A 23549-nucleotide genomic window follows, 5' to 3' on the forward strand; every position below is an offset into this window, starting at 1 on the left:
TGTTGATGCGGCCACCGTCGTGTTTTCCAATAGATGAGAGGCGGCCACCGTCGTGTTTTCCAATAGATGAGAGACGGAGAGATGGTGATGCAAGAAGAATAGTCCATGGTGTGGGTAGAAGTCCCACATCAGTGGTGACTGGCTGGGAGTCGCAGTATATAAGTGGGTCAAACCTAACATTGGGTAACCGGTTTTCCAGTGGGTAGTTAGGGCAACTTATTGCTGGGCTTGGGCTGGGCCTGTAGTCGTTGCCCTCGCTGCATCAGTTGGTATCGGAGCCAGGTTGGGCTGTTAGGGCACTGGGATGTGCCCCTGTTGGCAGGGGGGAATGATGCAGGATGAATAGTCCATGATGCAGCGAGGCAACTACTACAGGCCCAGCCCAAGCCCAAGCCCAAGCCCAGCAATAAGTTGCCCTAACTACCCACTGGAAATCCGGTTAGCCAATGTTAGGTTTAACCCACTTAAATACTGCGACTCCCAGCCAGTCACCACCGATGTGGGACTTCTACCCACACCATGGACTATTCGTCCTACATCATACTTCTACCCACACCATGGACTATTCGTCCTGCATCATTCCCCCCTGCCAACAGGGGCACGTCCCAGTGCCCTAACAGCCCAACCTGGCTCCGATACCAACTGATGCAGCGAGGGCAACGACTACAGGCCCAGCCCAAGCCCAGCAATAAGTTGCCCTAACTACTCACTGGAAAACCGGTTACCCAATGTTAGGTTTGGCCCACTTATATACTGCGACTCCCAGAGGGCAACGACTACAGGCCCAGCCCAAGCCCAGCAATGAGTTGCCCTAACTACCCACTGGAAAACCGGTTACCCAATGTTAGGTTTGGCCCACTTATATACTGCGACTCCCAGCCAGTCACCACCGATGTGGGACTTCTACCCACACCATGGACTATTCGTCCTGCATCATTCCCCCCTGCCAACAGGGGCACGTCCCAGTGCCCTAACAGCCCAACCTGGTTCCGATACCAACTGATGCAGCGAGGGCAACGACTACAGGCCCAGCCCAAGCCCAGCAATGAGTTGCCCTAACTACCCACTGGAAATCCGGTTAGCCAATGTTAGGTTTGACCCACTTAAATACTGCGACTCCCAGCCAGTCACCTCCGATGTGGGACTTCTACCCACACCATGGACTATTCGTCCTGCATCAGATGGTGAGAACCAAAGAGAAAATTGGAGGAGAGAGAAGTTTCGTGATTGTTGGTGAGAGAGAGTGAAATCGCATCTGACAGTTTTTGAGAGAGGTGAACAAATATCTAGAAGGTTTAAGAAGTCCCGTCCAAATTTTGAGCAATTTGTTTTTCATTTGAATTTGTCATGTCATAGTCCTATGTGTCATGTCACATGTGTTTAGGCACACTTAAGAGATGTTTGCTTAGGGATGACTAGTGTCACCGTATATTTAATTTTTTTGTCACCATAAATAAATAAATATTAAATCTATCATATCCATAAATGTGGAGATAGAGAAGTACCGAGTACGTATACGGAATTAAGGACAGTCCTAAGAAATAACAACTGAACCAGATCATAACTGGTCTAAAGAACGAACCTTTGTCACGAGCCTAGGTTGACTCCGACACTATCCATTGGTTCCTCCCAGTTTCGTTGAGCGCTCTGGTTAAAAAACGGGCCTTCTCGTATTCTTTGCGTCTACATTCACTCCATTATACTCAACTCCCCTGTCTCGTACTTACCCTAAAAATTGAGAGAATTGGGGTTTTGTGCTCAATCCATGGAAGCATCAGGAGCTGCAAACCCTTTTCGCACATCAAGTGCAAACGATCCGAGCGATGAAGAGGTAAATCTGTCTCTTTTTTTTCCCTCTTATTTAACTTGATGGTTATGGTTACTCTGTTATCACGGGACCTTCTGTGTTAGGCCTTTTTTTGTTTGTCTTCATGTGGGGTACCTATTTTTTTAACCTGTGCATGCGACTGAATCATGACACAAGCTATACATCCCTATCGTGTCTCCTGAGAATGTGCATAACTGTTTGAATGGACTTCTAGTTATTCTGAAAAAAGATGATTCCTTTTTATGGTGTAATGATCCTACAATTTTTGTTGCACATATAGATTTTGTGGTGGATTTGATTTGGATTTTCCATTGCAGAAAGCTGAGTCTTGCATTAATATTTATGGAAGAATCCAGTGATTTTTTTTTGACTAAAATGGATCTTTTTGCATCAACTAGTTATCATATAAGCTTATTTTCATTGTCCTTCGCTTCGCTATCTCCCCTCCTTTCCTCGGTCAATTCCTTACATTTGAAGAGGGGAAAAAGTAATTAGTATTGTCAGCAAAGGAAGGGAAACATGTGGCTTGACCATTTAGGGTAAAGGAACTACAGTTTTCTTGTTATTGGATGTGATTGGTGTTTAAATAATTTTCCATCGATTTGCATTGAATGGAAACGGTTGTCTATACGCCTGAATTTATGGTATATCTGGGGACTTCGGCTTGTTAAGATTTCTGAGCCGTCTTAGATCCTCTCACATGCAAATTTCTAGTTTTAGGGTTATATTTTTGTGTGGAAGCTGTTGGCAACCTGTTCTTGTATTTGGGTGTCATATTTTTATCATGTCACGTGTTTGTACTTCGCTTAGTATCTTATAGGTGAGTGCATTTCATTAGAATTGTCCGGGGATTTTTTTAGCTAGTAAAAGCTTTTAATGTTATACATTAAAAACTGACCTCCAAGAGGTAATGGGTTTGAGTGAGGGAGGCGGGCATCCCGCCTAAATAAATCTGTGTGGGCCACCAAGGGTGCCAAGCCCAGGCCCAAAGCAGACAATCCCTTGGGTGTGAGGTGGACGGAAAAAAATCCTCTCACAAGAATCACATCCCTTCTGTTCCTCCATCCCCCAAAATATCCAAAACTAATCTGCTACAGGCATGTGAACCGTGTGCTTATATCTATTTTGTGTCATACACTTTGAATTGCAGCCGTGTTTGGGCATTTGTGTTTAATAAGATAACCTTTTCTGAATTAAATGGTTTCCTGCTCAGTCTCACCACCGTAATTTGGTCATGACTGCATTGATAGGGACAGTTCTCTTCTCCAAATGAGATATTGCTTTCCTTCATTGGAAACGAAAATAGAGGAAAATGTTTCCTCATTGCTTGCATAAATGGAATTATGGTTTTGAATTCATTAAAATTTCATGCTCTTACGGTACTTAATGTGGGTCCTCTTTCGGGAATGATTCTTTCCATATGTTTGCAGATAAATGTATACTTCAAGATTTTGAAAACTGTCGGTTTCAAAGTTAAGAGATCTGAGACCATTGACAATCTCAAGAAGCGTTTACGTGAAATTGAAGGCATCGCTGAAAATCTTCAAGAGTTCTTCTTTGCAGGAAATCGGCTCAGTAATGGACAGAGGCTAGTTGATTCTGGTATTCATGAGAACTCCAGTATTGATTTAATTGTCCAGAACGTTGTCTTAATGAAAATATTTGTCAAGATAGCATCAAATCAAAAGACATTCAGTGTGGAAGCAAGGGCTCAGGATAGAGTCCAATATGTTAAGTCCCTGATTCATGCGAAGGAGGGTTTCCGACCTGATCAGTTCACTCTTGTCTATGATGGAAAACTGCTAGACGACGATAGAACTTTGGCCTCCCTCAACATGAGAAATGAGTCAACCCTCTATTTAATTTTCTGTCCAAAAGATGTGTTGTCAATTTTTGTGAAAGCACCAACTGGAGAGATTGTGAAACTTGAAATAAAAGCTCAGTTTACTGTCCGTGACATCAAAGAAGTTATCGCGAGCATGATAGGTGTGCCAGTCATTGATCAGGATTTGTACTTTTCAGGGGAACGGCTTGAGAATTGCAAGACACTGGCTTTTTATAACATATTTGAGGAATCGGCCTTGGAGATCCGACCTCCTTCATTTCAGATATTTGTCAAACCTTGGAGTGGGAACTCCATTATTATTGATGTTTTTCCATTTGATACTATTGAGAACGTGAAGCAAAAGGTTTCCCAGAAGGTGATGATTCCTGAAAAGTATCAATCTCTTGTGTTTGCTGGAAAACGGCTTGAGGAGCATCGGGATTTAGCAAGTTACAAGATCCAGAGGCACTCTACTCTCAATGTGGTTATGACACTCTTAGCATGTAAGATGAGTTTGATGGACATTGGACGTTCTGAACGAGTTAGTATTCGTGATTTGAAGGCCACCATCAAAGAGAAAATGGGTTTCACAGTGAAGACAGTTGTGTACAAGCTGTTGGCACTGGACGATGAGCGTACACCATCATCTTATGGAATCTCCATTTATGATGAGTTGGTCTATTTGTTTTAGTGGGTGTTAATCTATGTTATTATCCACCTTCATCTGATTCCTTATCTGGGCTGTGTTCGTTGCAAATTGTGCACAGGTCACAAAATTTCAACCTTTTTTTTCTTCTTCATTTTGGATTGCCTTAAGTTCTTTTGCATGTTGTGAGAAAGAACTAAGAATAATGTGCATAAAAACTAGCCCTTTTATTTTCTGGTTTAAACTGACTGTCATGCAATATTTCTTCATGTGATTTTGTTTGGACGTTGAAGGTGTAAAATATCAACTCTTTAGCCCATTTTTATTTCTTACTTCCTTAAAAGGGTTCCGTGTTCCATGGATGGCATGATGCCTTAATGCATCTTGGATGTCCCAATTAAATGCCGACCGTACAAGTTATGTTCTCGTAGTTTAACTTATTTTCTTCTTTATCTGGATAGCAGGACATGAAAATATCACTAATTTTCCTTTGTGTGTCCAGACAGCACAAGATGCTGGAAGGTATCTATTATATGATTGTGTAACATTATTTTGGATAGGTATTCACAGCCTGAAAATACAAAATTATATTGGTATAAGTTTGTATGAAAATTCTTATCTCAAATTCATTAGTTGATTTTCTGAAATGTTCTTGCTGCACCAAGGGTTTATTTGTGGAAGAGTCTATAGTTTTGTTATGTCTGCGTGATTCTGAATTGTAATGCCCCCTAATTAAATGACATTTTTCAGACTTATAGCCTTATTATCTGCAGTTTGTTTAATCGCTAGGCGATGATTACCTAATGCCTACTATTGAGGTTGAATTTGTGTCTGATATTATTCCTTGCTTTAATATTGAATAGGTCTGATGTATGATAGCTGATTAGGGCAGTGTTGAGATATAGGTGTGTAGTTAGGCTGAAACTATTCATGTTCTCCTTTGCGGTACATCAAGAACTTGGAGTGTGCATCGCTAGTTTTCATCACAAGGTAATCTTTCTCTGGTTAATGACATTGATATGGAAGGTTTCTTGATAGTGACATTGATATTGAATTCATTTGATTGTATCTTTTCCATCGACGAGATCTTTATTTTGGAATGTTGTCGGAAAGTTGGTCTCTGAAGTGAATAGTGGTTCAGTCATGACCCTATAATATTTTCTTCAGGTTTATGAATTTCCAAAACCCTCGTTTAATCACAGTGATTGTTGTGATCAAAACTGAAAACCCTATTCCATCAAGAAGTTGTTCCTCCTTTTAATCTATGTTCTGAAAACATTTCTTATTGCTGAGACTCCATCGCCGTGTGCACACAATTTTATATTAAAAGCAGTAACTTTGGATTTAGGGTTCATGATAGGGTTTATTCAACAAGGGAAGAACAGGCAGCCTGTCCCAGTCCATTATCTGCCTCAAACCAACAACTCTCAAGTGTTGTCTCTTGCCTGTCACAATATTAACGTATTAAAGTTTGATTACACAACATGATCTAGCTTTCAGTGTATTCTCTCTCTCCCAATTCATGCATTCCCTACTAGGGCCTCAAGCAGGTTCTACATTACATCCATGAAACTACTGACTTGAGCTTTCATGTTTGAGTTGACTCTGCACTCATCTTTCTGTATTTTTCTGATGAGCACTGAGAGAGTTGCCCAAAAACTCGACGATCCACAACTGGCTGCTATCGCACTTTTCATCAGTCCGATTGTGTTTCATGGAGTGTCATCCCTATTGCTCTCTCTAGCTTCAAAGCTGAAAACCAAGCCATGACGCAGACACACAATGCTGCAAAACCCACCCGGCATTTGACATTCAATTTGCAGAAATGCTTAATAACCCTTCGTCTCTATTCGAGCTAGTGTGTCTTCTGGCCAAACTAAGCCTGGTACCTCTACTTAATTTGCAGTGCAACATTTGACGAGCATGAACCATTTCTCATGCATGCATGCATGCGTGCAATCAAACCCAAATCCAAAAGAATTGAAATATCAGTTGATGGGCACAAGGGAAACTCCTCTAATGTTAATAATGAATATATCAAATAAGGGATGAAAGAAATCATCACGAGAAAAATCACTCTGTCTCAGACACACCTGTCTTTGGATTCTTTATCCATCAAAACCGTTTCATTGTCCATATATGAACAACTACAAGGATAGCGTCCTTATTCTATTCAATTATAGTTGTGAAGGAAGAAATCAACCAGAAAATTTTTATTTAATTCTACTAATACAACCCAGAAATTTAAATCTCAAATTAATTGCACTTATTATTTTAATAAATAAATTGCACAAAGACAAACAAATCACATGTGGGTTTCTTGAATGAAAGATAAACCAACACGTCATTTAAGACAACCTAGTATAAAAACCAATTGAACTAGACGACAGTCACTATCAGCAGCTGAGGAATTCAAAGGCATTTCTGATCACAGGCTCACAGCTTCAAGCAGAGGTAAAAGCACCAATCTTTTTCATGTCGCAGCTCCTCCTAATCGTCCATTTTTTAGTTTCTTTTTTTTCCTTCTTTGATCTGTGTCTTGCTACATTTTTTACTTATTTGTCTATCAAAATTTAGGGAATTGGTTTCTGATCAAATCACCATGGAAGCATCAAAGGCTGCTGCAAATGAACCAACACCCTTCACAGGGTCTGGTGATATTGAGGTTGATTCTTTTTACACCCTTCATTTGCTTGTTTTATTTGGTGTTTATGTTGTGGTATCATGAGATACTTTTTTTTTTTGTGGTATCATGAGATGCAGTTTGAATTCATTTGAAAACCATTTGCTCTTTTGAGTGTTTGGTCGCTGAGAATTCTGTAGGACTAGAGAAAAAATGAAATAGATCAAGAAAATGAAAAAAAAAAGACTGCCTTTTTCTTGTTTGTTTGTCTGTCAGGTCGTTTGTGATATGATTTCCTTTTTGATGTGTCTCCTCTATACAATCCTACGTCCGAAGATCATGATTATATCAATCATGATTTATATGTCATGATATGGTGTATCTCACATATTGTGTTTGGCTTCACCATATATATCGGTCTTGATTGATACACCATAAATATCCTGTATCCATTTTGTAATTATGCCAAACAAACAAAGAATTGTAGAAGTTTACTGAAAACATAGATTGTGTGGTGGATTTGCCTTTGTATATCAAAAGGTGGCAGAAACCTGAGCCAGCATTGTAAACGTCCTCAAACTATATATCCATTGTATTATATTATTATGAGAAAGCCATCTTCAGGGCGCGAACTGGTTGACACATAGCCTTTTTTAAAAAAATAAAAAATTATTGTTAGTTCTCTAATTCTCTTTTGTTTTCTTTATCTGTTTGCTTATCACCTTGCATGGTAGAGCAAAAATTAGTTTATGATACTAGCAAAAGAGGAAACCATGTTGCTATTGACTGTGTGGGGTGATTAACAATTTTCTGATGATTACATGTATGATTCTTGTTTCAATATTTAGATCCTCTATGCCAGAAAAATCGTTAGTGTTACGTAAACTTTTTTGTGGGAGGTGTTACAAATGAGCTCTGCATCTGTGTTCTACATTTGCAATGTCAATGAGTGCATTTCCATTGAATCTGCATCCTTTTTTCTCCATCTTCGAAATGCTTGCATACTTGGACCTTGGTTTCGTTAAGCTAGTTCGGTGAATATGAGTAAAACTAGAAATCGTTTTCCGTATCACTCTATGTAATTAATGTTTCTTTCTCTAATTTCTCTAAGCAGTTTCCTCTTTTTTTTGCTTAAATCTAATTTCAATCATACTCTTGTCAAACTTTATTTGGATACTATTTAGGGAATGATGCCTTTTGTTTGATTACAGAATGATCTAGTCCACAAGATCAAGAAACTGGCGGCTTTGGAAGTTAAGAGATCTGAGACAATGGCCAATCTCAAAGCATTTCTTGAAGAAAAAGAAGGCATTTCTGCAAATGTCCAGGAGTTATTCTTCGCTGGCGAAGAGCTCCATGATGGCCAAAGGCTGCTTGATTATGGAATTGAGCAAAACTCCACTACCGAGTTTGTTCTTCCGGATGCTTTTATGATAGTCATTAAGATACCTTCATGTCAGAAAACCATTGCTGTGGAGGTGAGGCGGGAAGATACTATCAAATCTGTGAAATCAAAAATTCAAGCAATGGAGCGTTTCAGACCTGATGAGTTCGTTCTTGCTCAATGTGAAAAACTGCTTGAAGATGATAGGACTTTGGCGTCCTACGACTTTGAAATTGAGCCCACATTCTTTTTATTCTTTTGTCCAAAAGATGTGCTGTCATTTTTTGTGAGAGTACCGAGCAAGGAGACTGTGGAACTCAAAGTTAAGGCTATGACTACTATTCGCGATGTCAAAGAAATTATCGGGGGACTGCTTGGTGTCTCGGTCATTGATCGGGATTTGTGCTGTCGGGGGAAGCAATTGGAGGATGGCAAGACCTTGGCTTATTACAAACTCTATGAGAAGTCAATCTTGGAAATTCGTTGTCCTTCTTTCCAGCTATTCGTCAAACCTTGGAGTGGAACTACCATAATAATTGATGTTTGGCCATTTAATACCATTGAAGATGTGAAGGAAATGATTTTCAACAAGCTGAAAATTCCAGTTAAGTATCAGAGTCTTGTGTTTGCTGGAAAACGGCTTGAGAATGATCGAGATTTGGCAAGTTATGGTGTTGAGAAGCATTCGACTCTCAAAGTGGTTTTAACACCCTCAGCAGCGTTGTATGGGTTGAGCCTGAGACGCACTGGAGCCAGACCAACTGATAGCCTTCGCACTTTGAAACGCAAAATCAGAAAGAGAAGTCATGCTGGAATGAGGACAGTGTTGTACAACGAGTTGGCATTGGACACTCTGTCACTTATGGAATCACCATGAATGATAACGTGATGGCGGTGCTTTAACGGGTGTTAATCTACATCCTATCAGCTATTCATATGGCCGCACAAAGTGTAATTTGTGCATAGGTCGTTAATAATATGCTTTTCTCTTTTCGGATATTTTAAACTTTGTTCTGCATGTTTGGCGAGAAGTTTGCGAACGCCATGGATAATTTGCTATTCTCATTTTGGATATTTTATATGTTTTTCTGGATGTTTGGGGAGAACTATGATGATTACTGCTTGAAAAATAATACCTTCCCTTTTTTAGTATACGATCCGTTTTTTACTTGAACTGTTTGTCATGCAATATTTCTGTTCTCGACTTTACGTGCATGTCGGAGGTTTAATCTTTCTGTTCTTGATGCCAATGGTGTCGATCTGTTTGTAGAAGTGGTGATAGTTTCTTCACGTTGATGCTTCCTAAACATGATATTAAATGTCCTATTTTAGATTTGATTGAGTATGTTTAAGGTAGAAGTAGTCTGTGTCTGATATCATTCTGTGTCTGAATATTGAATGTGCATGATGTATATGGTAGTTCTACATTAATATTAAGGCCTAGTTTTGCATTGTTTGAGCTTAGTGAAACTACTTTAAAAAGCGCTTATAGATGTTCTTACTTTCATTGATTGCTATTTTTTTTCATGAATCCTGTTAGAGTAATCTGCAATATTTTCAACAGGGTTTTTTTTTTCTCTTCTTTTCGAACATATATGGATTTTAATGTTTGTTAAAGCACAACAACCTAAATCCTAAACCCGTTATCCGGTGATGTCCGGTGTAATACGGTGTCGTCCGAGAGTGTCCGGTGATGGCCGTTGGTAATTTTTTTTTCCTCCTGCAATCCATCTTTATGCTTCTATTAAACTGAACTGATGTGTATGATAATAGTGTGTATTTTTTTTATTACAGTGGAAGGGGATGGGGGAGACTCAAACTCGAGACTTCTATGAGATAATCACACACATGAGTGCCATTTGAGCTACTCATGGTTCTCATGTATGATAATAGTTAACCAAACACTGTAATTGATAACTTATTGTCTCTATGATTGAAGTAATAGTCCCTTTTTTTAAATGGAAATGAATGCATAACAAGGGATAGATAAATAATGGAGGAACAACTGCACTATTAGTTGTAGGGGAAAAAAAATTCCAATCACTGAATTAATCCAAAGCAAAAGATTCTACATTTCATTTATGATATAACAATAAACAAATAAGTAACAAGTTAACAAAACCATGGAGAAGAAGATAAACGAGCTCTCAATGAGATTATTGCTTTGTTTGTGATCACATTTTTTGCACCTCTCAAGTACACACAATCAGGTTTCTCTTGAAACAAAGCCTTTCATCAGAGTTATGTTTGTCAGGTTTTGGCAACTTCATTTACCACACAGAGAGATCAAAGCATTGAGAACCAACAAAATCTTTGAAAGGCTGTTTCAAATTTGCTTACAACTTTCTCTGTTGTCTTCTGTGCATAAGCAGCACAAAATAAAACCAAAAATACAATAATCATGGGAAGAATTTTAGTCCAGTTCCATGGACAGGACTCTGTTCAATCTAAATAAATTTTCTTTTTGTTACTTTTAGACTCTTACCCTCTGGGACTCCTATCAATTCTTTCTTCCTATGTTTCCAAAACTGAACCTAGTTGGTCCTCGTTGGTTTTCAATCCTTCCATAGATTCAGACACAGATCCAGCATCTGACGATGTTTCAATCGGATTCTGTCCCTTCAATCTTGACGACCTTGATGACCCTCCTGATCCCCCCTTGGATTTCTTTTGACGAGATTGTTTTGGTATGGTGGGTTGTTCATGAGAAGGTGATTCCAAGCCAAGACTTGAAGTCTGATGCCGTCTTGAGGTTCTGGAACTACCTGATGAATCTTGAGAAGGAGAGCCAAAGTTGGAGTTATGATTACGCCTGGAAGGTTTTGGTGCATCAGAGCCTCGTCGGGTTGGGGAGTTTAAAGCTGAACCAGTAGTGTTTGTTGATCGCCTTGATCTATGCTTTGGCTTCTTATTTCCATTCTGTTCTATCTGATGAACATCTGTTCAGAGATAGCAGCAGCATCAGAAAATTGGGCATTACAATTTAGAGACCATTAACTTCAATACCATTAACAAACACTGAAACACATTTATGGTTATAGAAACAAAATGGAAAACCAGACCATTAATAAACATATTGGTTATAGAAACAAAAAGGGAGACCTTCGAGGGATAGTTTATTTGTGAAGGGGCTCTTAGCTTCTCCAATCAAACTCAGAGGTTCAGAGGCGGAGAGCTCTGGCGCAGATTTAAACCCATTCATCTGCATAAATATCAGGAATGTCATTTCTGATGAAAATCAAATGAAATGAAGACAAACAACACAGAAAGAAATGATGTTAGATGCATTGTGTCGTACCCAGCTCGGTGTATTTGCAGATGGTCCCTCCCATCCAATGTGCGCTACGTGCTTTACGTCGGTGGGAAGACCAATTTGCATCTCTGGTTCTTTTTCATCTGCAAAAGTTTTGACAATCCGATGGAAGATTACCCTTTTTCAGACATTTGTAGATAGGCATTGTAATGCTTGTGCACTGGCAAGATAAAAATTGATGAAAGTGGCGAAGTTGACAGCAAGAATCATACCAAACATCTGGGAGATGTATCGGAAGCCTTTCAAAAGGCCCTTCACTTTTGTTCCCATTATAAGGCAATTTCTTGGCTATGTGCAACACAAACCTTCCTGGTGTTGGTTCTCCTTTAAGCCTTGCTTTGTTTGATCTTCAAGACATTATTGCAAGAATTCAGTGTCGTCTCTCCAGAAGTATTTGATGATTAAGACTGGGCAATTGAAGAACCAAAAAAATGCAGATTTGCTTACTCAAATACAATTCTTGATTGAACAAAATACAGACGACTTGTTTGTCTGATGTGTTCAATCAAGAAAAGAAGAGTGGAGATTGAAGTTGGGAAATCTCGAAATCGAAAACTGGGTGCATAGGGGAAAATAAAAGATCCAGAGATGTGAAACCAAAAGAGCCCCCAAGTTTTGGTGGTTTTTTTTCACCAACGGTCTTAATTTAATGAATGCGCGGGAAAAGCGGTTATAGAATAATGTACGGCAGCTATGGCTTGCCAACCTGTTGGGGGTATTTTTGTCATTTACGCTCCAAGATTAGGCCGCGTTTGGAGGTATTCACAATTTTATTTTGCTTGCCTTTTAATGTTAGCATAGAAGTATTTATCGCACTAATTGAAAAACCTGTGTTTGTGTGTTCATGGGAAGGACAAGCTGTGCTTGTGATTGCCAACATGTTTATAAGAGCTCCGTTTGGTAGAGCTAACTTATTTACTGTCAAAATAAACTAGCTTTGTAAGCTAATTAATGATTTATCAGGGGCGTCAAAATAAACTAGGACCAATTGAAAAACCTTCGTCTCGAGCCATGTCATGGGTAGTTATGTTAATGTGTAGTGAAAAATGAGACGTGATATGGATTTCCTAGTTTTCACAAAAAAATATAGACAAGTGTCCAATCTCAGGTAGTGAAGTGATTAGTTTCAGGTAGTGAAATGATTAGTGGCTAAAGAATGGCAACTCACAAGCATCACTTCCAATCTCACAGATTGCGACATGAGTCGGAAAGGGTTTGCATTCCCATCAAAACCATAGCATAACTTCAAGATGGCAATAGCATAGAAGAGATTGGCAAGAAAGATAAGTTCCTGCCGATATTATCGGTATTTCGAGGTTTTAAAGGAACAACAAAGTGTTCAACAGTTCTAAATTAGAAAAAGGAGGAGAAAACCATAGCCATTCTCAATACCCTTCTCCATTTATGAAGCTTTAAGACCATCCAAGTGAACACTAGCCTGCACCAGCAGAATGAAATTGGTTAGGCATCACTACAATGAATTCAACATTCAAACACAGTTTAATTTATGGAGAAAAGAGTCGGTGGTCGACTCAACACAATAGCAATACATAGAACTCTGATCCAGTTATGTAGCTCTTGCACAAGTTCTTACCAGAAATTTGTGATTCTCTTCCAAAAATGGAGAAAAATCAGAACAAAATTTCTGCATGTCAGCAGCAACATCACCAGACCCAGCAATAACTTCCATGAATTTCTTCCTATTCGGAGCAAGCTTCATTGCAAACTACAAAGGAAAATCCATAAATAAGTCAATTCTGATTAGTGCAGGTAGCCATCCAGCTTCCCAGGGCAAAGAACCCGATTAATTAGCAGGAAAGAACTACCAAAACAAACAAAATTATTTTCCTTATAAACCGAATACAAGAAATAATTGTAGGTACGGTACACTTTTTTTTTAATAGCATTGAGTTTCGTAGGTCATGGTTTCTTATTGAACAAAATGACAGGCACTAAAAGTGCATAGCCTTTTCCTCCCTTTTCCTCCTCAACAGGAAGAGTAAAAGACGGCAGAACAGACTGATACAGCTCTCTTATTATCAATTAAAACTTTTTTTCTGAGTAGTGCTTCCCAAGAATTGAAAAAATGGAGAGTGAAAATGAAATTGATTTGATAAGAAGACAATTCAAAGCCAATAATATTTTGCTTGCATCAAAAAAGTGGGAATATGTCAAACAAATTAATCAGAGTTTCAGACTATTAAACATGTATGACCAAAAAAATAACACCAGGTAAGAGTCTAGCAACTCTAGCACATAAAACTTAGGACAACATGCTGCAAGCTACTATAGCCAACAACATCCACTATTGTAATGCAAAGAATTTTATGAGCAATAGGACATTACAGTGAAACTTGAACTGGCAAGCCAACCGTGATATTTTTTCAGTGTCTTGCCATAGGAATCTGTACAGGCTTGTGACATTGCCCATTCTGGATGCACAAGCAAGTTGCGGAACAGTTCCACCAGAAAATCCATTGCTCTGAAATATCATAGAAAAGGACACAATCTATGAGTTGTTTGTCATTTACATTAGGCATTAAACTGCCATTCACAAAGTGGGATGGAGATTTCCTCGGTTACCCCTAATAGTCGAAATGTGAGAGTAAACAAAATAGCATCGAAATCAAAGTTCACTAAATTCCCATGCATTACTTGCTTTAATATAAAGAAAATCATGTGCAAGGTCCTCTTTAATCTTTTCTTTTTATATTGGCGGAACCAAACAAACACTCTACTTATAAGTATATTCTACTATTAAAGTGCCATAAACATAAAAGTGTCCAAAAACATATCCCTATGCATGGAAAGTTGTAAATATATGAAAAAACATATCGACGACAATATGCACCTTGTCAACCAAAGAAGACCATTGGTACAACTAGACCCTGATTTTGCTGTATTAGCCTCAACCTCTTCCTTCACCATACTGTACAAGTGTTCATATTTAGATGGATTTGATTGATATTTAGAATCCAACCTCTACAAGGAAAGAACAAACTGTTAGCACACAAATTTAAACGCGAAAAAAGGACGTATAGATAGCATTCTACAACAAACTTATCTACAGAAAGTAAGCAGACATGAGGCAAAAACTTAAAGGAAAAAAAATCTTACCGATATATTACCACCAATATCAGACTTCACAAGAGCCATAGCAGCTCCGAACTTATTTGGCATAAAAAAAATAGTGGAATAATTTAATTTATGTCATGGCCTGTAATTGTAGTTACATCGTGTTCTTAAAGATCAATGCCTAAATATTTGGGGGAAACTCTTTCATCAATGCTATACTTGTACAGTTGTACATAAACAAAAATTTCATGAGTCTGAGATCAAGAACAAGAATGTCATATGTAGTGGAGTAGCAGGAATAAATATAATTTTATTTTCTATTCACGAGAACATAATGCTGCATCCTCGAGATTCATACATGCATGGTTCTGCTAGTGTCTCGTCAACAATTTATAAACGCCAGCAATATATTTACTGCACAGAAGCTGGCTCAACTATTTCCAGACAGATGCTTCTAATTAGTTCTTTACCCTGGAAAAACAATAATATCTAGATGACTTGAAACTAGATCTTAGACTGTGAAGGATGTTCTGATCTAATTTTGGATAATGGTCGAGGAGAGTCAAGTTAGCCACCATGTAAACAGTACAAACTTCAGTTTTTAAATGCCAATAAAAATTGGATATGTTTTTATTAGCTTAATTTGTATTGAGCAGTCTAAGATGCCTTTCTATGTACTGAAATTTGATCAACAACCTACATTAAAATAACATAAAAGGGATAGAATTCCAATTTTTAAGAAATCATTTGTACGTATACTTATCGCCTTATCGGGGGAAAATGCAAATAGGCAGGTTACCATGGTATATACAGCAAAGACAAAGTTCAAATCCAGTCACACCTTCTAAGACACGAGTCACATCTACCACCAACTAAAGAACAATGGAAAATCGCCTAATGCAGACATATGACTGTACGTGAAGAACCAGGGTGGATATATCACTTGCTAAACAAATCCAAATGTGAACCCTGAACTAAGAATCGTAGATATAAACCACATCCTCAGAGAATTACAAAAACAATAATTCTTGCAATTTGCAAAAATCAACTAGAAGTTGTTAGCTGATAAGACAAAGAAAACACACCGATAACAGGCAATATCATCTTGCACACATCCAAGAAAGGCTTAGTCAGCATTTCCCCTTGTTCCGATTTCACATGCTTCATCCCACCCAATGCCGCGGCAAACACAGTCCCTTCCATTTATACTGTTATCTGCAATAACCAAAGCACCACAAAAAAATATGAAATCAATTGAACTCTCATCGATCCAGAATTCAGTGTCAGATCATCCATAGTTTCTAAAACACACAAAAGTTCATATAAAGCTTAACTAGTTAAGAATTAGTTCAAACAACAGAGAAAACCTGAAAAACAAAATTACTAAGATAGGAAATAAATTATAATCAACGACGCTAACTTATAAAACGATGGAACCCAATTTGATCAGACCTATCGAGACTACAATATCACTAATACGAAACCAAATGCTTAAGAGAGAAAGTGAGGGATTCATACATAGAGAAGATTCGAGCACTTCAGTGCAGAAATGATGCGGAACAGAGGAATGAAAGAGAAGAGGAAAAAAAAAAGAACTTCTTTGAAAGAGAAAATCACTGTACAGAATCAGATTCTGCTCTGTTTTGTTTGATTAGATCGAATTTTTTATGCTTTTTTTGAAAGCAGTGTAGAAATGAAAGGGCTGCTATGGAAGCTAAGCAAAGCTCTACGCTATCAGTACCCACCGTTACACCTCTTTTTTTTCCTGAGAAATACACACACACGATGCAACAGACACAGCAACACACACTGCACCCCGAAGGCCAAAGGGACCATCTTACGTCCACCCCACCCTCGTTAAAGACGGTCCGATTTAAAATATAAACTTTTGAAAAGACCATCATAACCTTCACATATAATTTTAACACCCTTATTCTAATGAGGTGGAGGATCCACTCTTTTGATGGAGGTGGACCTTAGTCAAAAATCCAAGGCCAAAAAGCAATAGGATTAACTGCGCCTATATACTACATAACACAAACACACACACTTCCGATGTGGGAGTTTCAGTGGTAGACACAGTCTCCATACACCACTCACACTTACCCAGGGGTCATCATTTGGCCCGCGAGCCTAGGCCCAACCCAGGCCCGTAGGCCAAAGCCCGGCTCAGCCTGAAATTAGACCACACCTGGGTAGCCAGGCCCGACATCTTGGGCAGGCCTGGGCTTCATTTTTGGGGCTCGACCCGAAGCTCGACACCTCAGGTCAATTTTAGCCAGGCCCGAGCCCGACCTAAGCCCAACTAAACAACATATATTATTTATTTATATATATATAATATGTATATTTACATATATTATATATATACATACATATGTATGTATATATATACATAATACATATATATTACACATATGCATATATATAATACATTTTCCTCAAAAAAATACATATATAAATATTATATAGTCAAAAACTTGGGCTCGACCCAAAGCCAGACTCGAGGCCCGAGCCTCAAGGGCCCAGGCGGGGCACGGGCCTCATTTTGAGAGTTAAGGCCGCCTCGAAGCCTGATTCTCAAAATAGGGCCCAGGGCTGGGCCGGACCCCGGCCTCATATTTCTGGGTCAGCCCGATGTCGGGCACTACACTTGCCCACCGTTAGACCTGATCAAATATTTTGTTATTATTCCATTTTTCAGATTTGGGGCATGATAAATTGTATCAAAACTAATGATTTTAGAAAACTATGAATAACCCCTAATCCCGGTAGACACGCAGTTTTCATGTTCAAAGCAATAAGCAAGCAATCACGCAAGTTTAATTGGCAAAGCAGTTTTTGACAACTTCAAGTGAAATATGGCAAGACATCGATTTCATTGATTTACATTAATTTACGATGAAAGCTTAAGAGTAGCACACTTAATTTTCAATCAAAAGACCTAGCCGTGCCAGCATCCTAGTTCCACACTTAAAAATCAATTCACCATAACATTACCATATCCATTCCATAGGTACCAAACTACTTCCAATCAAGACTCATATAATCACATACATGCAATCAATGAAGTTAAGAATTAGGCTTTGAGGACTTCCATACAAACATGCTCAGACATCGGATTGCAAGATTATCAATGAAAGCTTGGAATACAACACACCAAATTTTATGAATTAATGTTCCCAACGGCTTGGCTTAATTGTCAATCTAGTTTCACACTCCAAATCTCTTAATAATAACATCAACATGCTCGTTTATAATTACCCATATCAAAACCAGCAATCAATCACATGAAAAACATCAAAATATTTAGAACTACAAACCACACCTTGAACAATCCAACTTTGCAACTATCATTCAGGGACTAGAGACTAGATAAAGAGATTAGCCACTCATGACTTTGTGATAAACAATAATTTTATTGATTTAAATCAGGGCTAACTACGAAGAAAACAAATCAATTATCAAAAATGTTTCAAAATAACTCTTAGAGTAGGGTTATATAATGTCTCCTAACCCTAATAAGTCCTAACTACCCGTACAAAATGAGTCCCAAAGGTTCTATGTTTTACTTCCCAAGTTTCCTTCCAAAACACTACTCACGGGTCTGTTGGTCGCGACAACCCGTCCGAACGGGTAAGTTGGTCTTTCGGACGAACTCTTCAAAACATGCTTTGATCATCTGGCCGTCCAGACGGGTAAATTGGTCGTCTGGACGGTCTCTTTAGTTGAGCTCCATTCTACACTTGTTAAACTTCATTTGTCCGGACAGATTTTGATGATGTCCAGACGGGAGATCTGTTGGTCACCTGGCAGCTGCATTCACTCCAAAAATAGCCACTTTACTCCCGTTTCCTACAAAACCAATGGGAAATGCATGTCCAAGTAAAATGATACTAAAACACAAACAAACACATTAACTAGATATTAAAACATCATCATTAAAGGACGTTAGAACCTCAATTTAGAGGTCCAATCACATTGCTCACTGCAAACTCCATTACTGTAATTAGCTAGTAGTCACCTCAGAGTACTTCATTTGTCATAACATAACTTTTTGTACTTTGTCAAATGGTTAAATTTGAATCTCTCAATCAAGAGAATTCATTCCCATCAAACTCTCCCACCTTTGTCTATAGGAGGTAATAAAAACTTTAACCAGAAGAGTCGAATATATAAAGTTGAAGATTTTACATCTCTTTTTCTTGGAGATAATATAAGCTCTCTTTGTGAAGAGTATTTTTGAAGCACATAACATGCTAAAAAAATCAATACAATGATTCCAAAGTGTAAAAATTCTCTAGACTTATTCATATACTCTGTAATCAAGTCCATTCATATACACTGTAATCATGCCCTCCCTGCCCTACGTCACCACTGTGCACGCCATTCTCACTCTATCACAATGGTGAGTTTTTAGAATATATTTGTTTTTGGATCTATGGGTTTGCATCAGTTTGGGAATGATCAAATTCTTGATTTACTAAAGTTGAATTAGTCTAGGGTTTAGGGGTTTATCAATTGCATCATTTCAGGTTGACGAATAAGTTTGAGCTTGAAAATCATGAACTTTCAGCATAGATGCAATGCTTTTCAGTCTAATAAGGACAATAATTACTTTCATCAAAAAATAAGTAGAAATAGAGGCCATGCATGTGATCTCTGCTGCCACACAAAGCTGGGTGTTCTTGCCTCATGTACATATCCAGGTTAGAGAAGAAATCAACGTCGTCTCGGGAGGTGAAGAGAAGCAATGCTCCCAAGCAACCCATTACTGTCCCATAAATGATGTACTCGCCATCACTAAGAATTAGAGTGTATGCAAGCAAAGTACTGCTAAACATTTGATACTCACATGCCATAAAAGAAAAAGGATCTTCACACTTAAATTCCCATCACTAATGGTGACTTTTTTTGCCCCCTCACCACATTGGCCCCCCACCATCGCTGCAGGAATACAGCGCACAGAAAGATGTGAGTTTTGTTTCTCAAAATTTCTAGTGAGAATACTGTAGACTGAATACTCTTAAGTTAATTTGGAAGTTTAAACATTTTTAGGTGGGTTAAAAAAAAGTGTTATCAATATAAAATCATGGTGTTGTATTTAATAAAAATGCATTAAGGATATAATAATAAATTTGGGGTAGTGTATTTATAAAAATAAATATATTTTAAATTGATGTTGTAGGGTATTTATTACATGACATTGTATTTAACAAAAATACTGATGTATTTAATCGCCCTCTTCTGTAGAGATACTTGTTTGCTATATATATTTTTTTTACATTTGGGGTGTATTTCATAAATTCATGATTTTTTGATTATTTATGGTGCGGTTAGATATAGTGTAGTGGTGAAAATAAAGCCCACCAACCTTAAAATAATTCGAAAATCCGTCGGATCCATCTATCGGGGCCTAAATGAGGCTGTTTGGTTGGCCCAATTCAAATACACTCCTCAGTCAAGGATCCATTACACAGGAGCCATTGGTTCACTGGCAAAAAAAAAAAAGTTAGATCCAACGGTTTAAGGCCTCCCCCAAACGCCGAACGCGCTATAATGTAAAACCCTAATTTCTTCTCCCCATTTCATCTCTACAAACTCACCGCCTCTGTCCCTCGTCTTACGAACACTTGAACGAAATCCAAAATGGTGAGTTTTTCTTATCTCTTTCTCCGTAACTGCAGCTTTCTTTGTTTCGATCTCCCTGCAACGTGGTGGTTTTCTTCTATTGTTTCTTTTCCTGATTGGGTTTCCTTTTTGTTTTTCTTTTACAAAACTGTCTGGTGCAGCCTTTCAAGCGGTACGTGGAGATCGGGCGGGTGGCACTCGTCAACTATGGGAAAGACTACGGCAGGCTCGTTGTCATCGTCGATGTCCTCGATCAGAACAGAGTAAGTCATATGGATATACACGCGTTTTATGAATTCATTAGTATTTGTATCCATTTAGTCGTATATTTATAAAGAATGGTATATAAATGCCACATTGTTGTCTCGTTATTGGGAAAGTTGGATTCTGAGTTGAATTTTTACCTTTAAGATGACTTTGTAGAAGCACCCTAGCTATTGTTAGTTATCTATTTGGCTGTGTTTGATTAGGAGCACCTCTTGTGTTAGGCACTGAATCGTGTGTAATGATAATTGAAGAGAAGTTTATGCAGTCCATGCAAAACATTGATATTCGGAGATACAGTAAAGTACACTCGTCAGCTCTCCTTGAATTACTTGAGAGTGTAGTCCATGGTAGCCCCATAATCAATATGCTCTGAAGTAATATGTTTTCTTTATGCAGTAAAAAAATTAGCATGCTTAAATTATTGGAGGCTGGGTGATGTCTGTGCATTGTGCAATGTACAATGAAGTGGTGCTTTTAATTAAGTTTGTACTATGTCAGTCATTTTTATGTTTCATGAGTGGGTTTCTTTGGTTGGCTGGAGGTCTGTTCTGTTAGTGTTGCTGCCTCAAAGATTTTTGCAGTACATTTCTTTCCACGCTGAAAATGTTTTTCATCTTGTATTGACTTTTGTTCTTATCTGTTGACAGGCCCTTGTTGATGCTCCAGATATGGTTAGAACCCAAATGAATTTCAAGAGGTTGTCTCTAACTGACATCAAGATTGAGATTAACCGGGTGCCCAAGAAGAAGAATCTGATCGAAGCTATGGAGAAGGCTGGTAGGTCTAATTAATCTTTTAATAAGCTTTAGATATATCTGTTCCAAACTTTTTATATAATTGATTTTGCATTTCTTGGACTGCAGATGTTAAGAATAAGTGGGAGAACAGCTCTTGGGGTAGGAAGCTTATTGTTCAGAAGAGAAGGGCATCTCTTAATGACTTCGACAGATTTAAAATTATGTTGGCCAAGATCAAGGTATGCGTTTTATGAATTTACATTGAAATTATTTTTATATTTTAGAATCTCATATGCAAGCTTATGCATCTTGTAAACTTGTGTGCATGTGCAGAGGTCTGGATTGGTGAAGCAAGAGCTTTCAAAACTGAAAAAGGAAAATGCATCCTAGGTGATTATTTATAAGAATTTCCCAGTTTTGTTTGCATATTCCTTCAGATGATGTTTTTGGATCCTACTCATTTTTCTTGTTTACTTTAGAGAGAGACCTTCAATCTGAGAATTTTGCAAAAATGAGATTTTGTAACCTGTTTAATGTGACCTAATCTGTCATGTGGTTCCTGCACTTCAAGTTTATGTGCTTTGATGGCCTTTTAAGCATTTATTTTTCTGATATCCTTTTCACTGCAAATTGATTTTTTAGCTTTGAATCCCTAATTTTGTTCTGATATCTTTCCCAATCTTGCCGCAATGTTATAGCGTAATACTGCTTGGAACGTTTTACCAAGATCTGACAATTGTGCTTTTGACTCTGCAAATTGATTTTTCAGATGTGAATCCTTAATTTTGTTCTGATACCTTTCCTGATCTTATTGCGTAATACTGCTTGGAACTTTTTACCAAGATCCGAAAATTGTGCTTTGAAGTAGTGGTTCAAGTCTCTTTTTGTTTGGATCAAAAGTTTCATTGCTGTGGTGTAATCTTATTCCCTCAATGAACGGTTTCAATGATGCGGTTACTCTCGATGAAGGTGTCCTATATATTCGTTTTGTTTGGATAATTTATAAAAAATTGAAGGGAGGGTTTTGTTTTGTTTGGATAGTTTATAAAAAATCAAGGGGAGAGTTTTGAAGAGGATTGGGATAAAGAATTCATTATAGGGAGGGATTTGGGGAGAATTAGGGAGAAGATTCTCTTCCTTTCCCTTTTCTCCAAATCCCTCAATCCGAACACACTATTAGAAGAATAGGAAACTAATTCTGGTTTCATGCGATCATGAGCTGGGGTGTCTGTATCTCTACCGTCCTCTCCACTCTCAAACTAATGGCACTTGTGCATACCTCCAAGGGGATTTTCATGTCTGGTTCTTTTATAAATATTTTCTCAATATACTATTTATTCTCCTAAGAGCACTTGTTGTCTGGGCCAACAAATATGTATGGGGTTTTGTGTTTTGTTGATGTGGTTGTATTGGGAGATGTGTTTTGTTGTAGTTTTATTGTGGACAATATGGAGGGAATGAGAATTTGTTGGCCTCCATGTTGGGTGGGAAGGAAAAATGTATAGGAATTTGTGTTTTGTTGATGTGGTTATATTGGGAGATGTGTTTTGTTGATGTGGTTGTATTGAGAGACGTGTTTAGCTTGACTTTTTATGTAATAGAGGTGAGACTCAATATTGGTTTTTACTGGCCCAACAAAATAGGACCATTGCAACTGCTCTAATCTCCTTGCCCTTTGGATGGGCGTGAAACAACATTTGTGTTCTTTCAATATCTGCATTATGCAAATCAATGCAACGCTTGATTTTTTTTCTTTCAATATCCGCATTAGGATTTAGAGTGTGGAGTTTAAAATTAAATGGGCTAGCTCACAAAAAAGAGCTTATTAGCTCACTAGCCCATGGAAATGTGGGATTGGGCCGTCGTGATCCATGACTAGGAGTGGGTGAAGCCCAAGTCAATCAGTGAAGTTTCCAACTTAATCGGGCAAATATAGGACAATAAAAGCCTTATGTCATTTTCCGTTAACTAAACCCACCAAAATATGATAAGTGCAATTGTCAATTATAAAAACCTCTTCCTTTTCTGTTATTTATTATAAAAAAAAAGCACTTGTAGAACAATAAACACTTCTAGAACCCATGGTGGTCGTGGGGACACCAATCTGTCAAAGTTTATATATATATATATATATACACACACACTAGTGAGCAACCCGCGCGTTACTGCGGGTATGTCGTTTTTCTTTCTCGTTCATAACACGAAACAACAAATAAAACA

The 23549-nt window shown here is 38.1% G+C and overlaps 5 protein-coding genes across 7 annotated transcripts; 3 read left to right on the plus strand and 2 right to left on the minus strand.

The window, feature by feature from the left end:
• The first annotated feature begins 1560 nt into the window (after positions 1–1560).
• Positions 1561–5384, plus strand: LOC120014387 (polyubiquitin-B-like). 2 transcript variants are annotated; one of them, XR_005471556.1, is made up of 3 exons: positions 1561–1831; positions 3259–4420; positions 5163–5384. XR_005471556.1 is itself a non-coding variant. In XM_038866328.1 (2 exons), exons 1-2 carry the CDS (start codon positions 1766–1768, stop codon positions 4342–4344), a joined length of 1152 nt encoding a protein of 383 aa, XP_038722256.1. In that variant the 5' UTR covers positions 1562–1765; the 3' UTR covers positions 4345–4631. The 2 variants fall into 2 exon arrangements, 1 of the variants encoding a protein (XP_038722256.1); XM_038866328.1 differs by lacking the exon at positions 5163–5384 and having other exon boundaries at positions 1562–1831; positions 3259–4631.
• A 1233-nt stretch (positions 5385–6617) lies between these two features.
• LOC120015708 (polyubiquitin-like) lies at positions 6618–9431 on the plus strand. The gene is made up of 3 exons (XM_038868243.1): positions 6618–6753; positions 6877–6964; positions 8134–9431. The coding sequence occupies exons 2-3, from the start codon at positions 6902–6904 to the stop codon at positions 9181–9183; spliced, it is 1113 nt and encodes a 370-aa protein (XP_038724171.1). The 5' UTR covers positions 6618–6753; positions 6877–6901; the 3' UTR covers positions 9184–9431.
• A 1389-nt stretch (positions 9432–10820) lies between these two features.
• LOC120014234 (CRIB domain-containing protein RIC5-like) lies at positions 10821–12028 on the minus strand. Its single transcript, XM_038866152.1, has 5 exons — positions 11832–12028; positions 11605–11702; positions 11409–11508; positions 11298–11324; positions 10821–11245 (listed from the first exon to the last, which is right to left on the minus strand). Exons 1-5 carry the CDS (start codon positions 11887–11889, stop codon positions 10821–10823), a joined length of 708 nt encoding a protein of 235 aa, XP_038722080.1. The 5' UTR covers positions 11890–12028.
• Positions 12029–12819: 791 nt separating this feature from the next.
• On the minus strand, positions 12820–16531 carry LOC120015595 (glycolipid transfer protein 1-like). Of its 2 annotated transcripts, none has more exons than XM_038868081.1 (7): positions 16440–16531; positions 15780–15909; positions 14737–14792; positions 14471–14601; positions 13966–14101; positions 13214–13345; positions 12820–13057 (listed from the first exon to the last, which is right to left on the minus strand). In XM_038868081.1, the coding sequence occupies exons 2-7, from the start codon at positions 15895–15897 to the stop codon at positions 13022–13024; spliced, it is 609 nt and encodes a 202-aa protein (XP_038724009.1). In that variant the 5' UTR covers positions 15898–15909; positions 16440–16531; the 3' UTR covers positions 12820–13021. The 2 variants fall into 2 exon arrangements, with proteins under 2 accessions (XP_038724009.1, XP_038724008.1); XM_038868080.1 differs by lacking the exon at positions 16440–16531 and adding an exon at positions 16213–16432.
• A 3667-nt stretch (positions 16532–20198) lies between these two features.
• On the plus strand, positions 20199–21943 carry LOC120014749 (60S ribosomal protein L14-1-like). The gene is made up of 5 exons (XM_038866790.1): positions 20199–20346; positions 20487–20588; positions 21240–21369; positions 21456–21568; positions 21663–21943. Exons 1-5 carry the CDS (start codon positions 20344–20346, stop codon positions 21717–21719), a joined length of 405 nt encoding a protein of 134 aa, XP_038722718.1. The 5' UTR covers positions 20199–20343; the 3' UTR covers positions 21720–21943.
• Positions 21944–23549: the final 1606 nt, after the last annotated feature.

The sequence above is a fragment of the Tripterygium wilfordii genome, chromosome 14 (assembly GCF_013401445.1).
Source record: "Tripterygium wilfordii isolate XIE 37 chromosome 14, ASM1340144v1, whole genome shotgun sequence".
NCBI lineage: Eukaryota > Viridiplantae > Streptophyta > Magnoliopsida > Celastrales > Celastraceae > Tripterygium > Tripterygium wilfordii.

Bases quoted from the DNA above. Each gene is read 5' to 3' on its own strand.
- LOC120014387 (XM_038866328.1), top strand. From the start codon at position 1,766: ATGGAAGCATCAGGAGCTGCAAACCCTTTTCGCACATCAAGTGCAAAC. The intron at 1,832-3,258 runs GTAAATCTGTCT...ATATGTTTGCAG, and splicing joins ACGATCCGAGCGATGAAGAG to ATAAATGTATACTTCAAGAT.
- LOC120015708 (XM_038868243.1), top strand. From the start codon at position 6,902: ATGGAAGCATCAAAGGCTGCTGCAAATGAACCAACACCCTTCACAGGG. The intron at 6,965-8,133 runs GTTGATTCTTTT...GTTTGATTACAG, and splicing joins CAGGGTCTGGTGATATTGAG to AATGATCTAGTCCACAAGAT.
- LOC120015595 (XM_038868081.1), bottom strand. From the start codon at position 15,897: ATGGAAGGGACTGTGTTTGCCGCGGCATTGGGTGGGATGAAGCATGTG. The intron at 14,793-15,779 runs GTGTGTTTTCTT...TTTTTATGCCAA, and splicing joins GATGATATTGCCTGTTATCG to ATAAGTTCGGAGCTGCTATG. The intron at 13,346-13,965 runs GTAATGTCCTAT...TTTCCTTTGTAG, and splicing joins TTGCCAGTTCAAGTTTCACT to TTTGCAATGAAGCTTGCTCC.
- LOC120014234 (XM_038866152.1), bottom strand. From the start codon at position 11,889: ATGGGAACAAAAGTGAAGGGCCTTTTGAAAGGCTTCCGATACATCTCC. The intron at 11,509-11,604 runs GTACGACACAAT...ATATTTATGCAG, and splicing joins CTGCAAATACACCGAGCTGG to ATGAATGGGTTTAAATCTGC. The intron at 11,325-11,408 runs GTCTCCCTTTTT...AATGTGTTTCAG, and splicing joins AAATAAACTATCCCTCGAAG to TGTTTGTTAATGGTATTGAA.
- LOC120014749 (XM_038866790.1), top strand. The intron at 20,589-21,239 runs GTAAGTCATATG...ATCTGTTGACAG, and splicing joins ATGTCCTCGATCAGAACAGA to GCCCTTGTTGATGCTCCAGA. The intron at 21,370-21,455 runs GTAGGTCTAATT...CTTGGACTGCAG, and splicing joins CGAAGCTATGGAGAAGGCTG to ATGTTAAGAATAAGTGGGAG.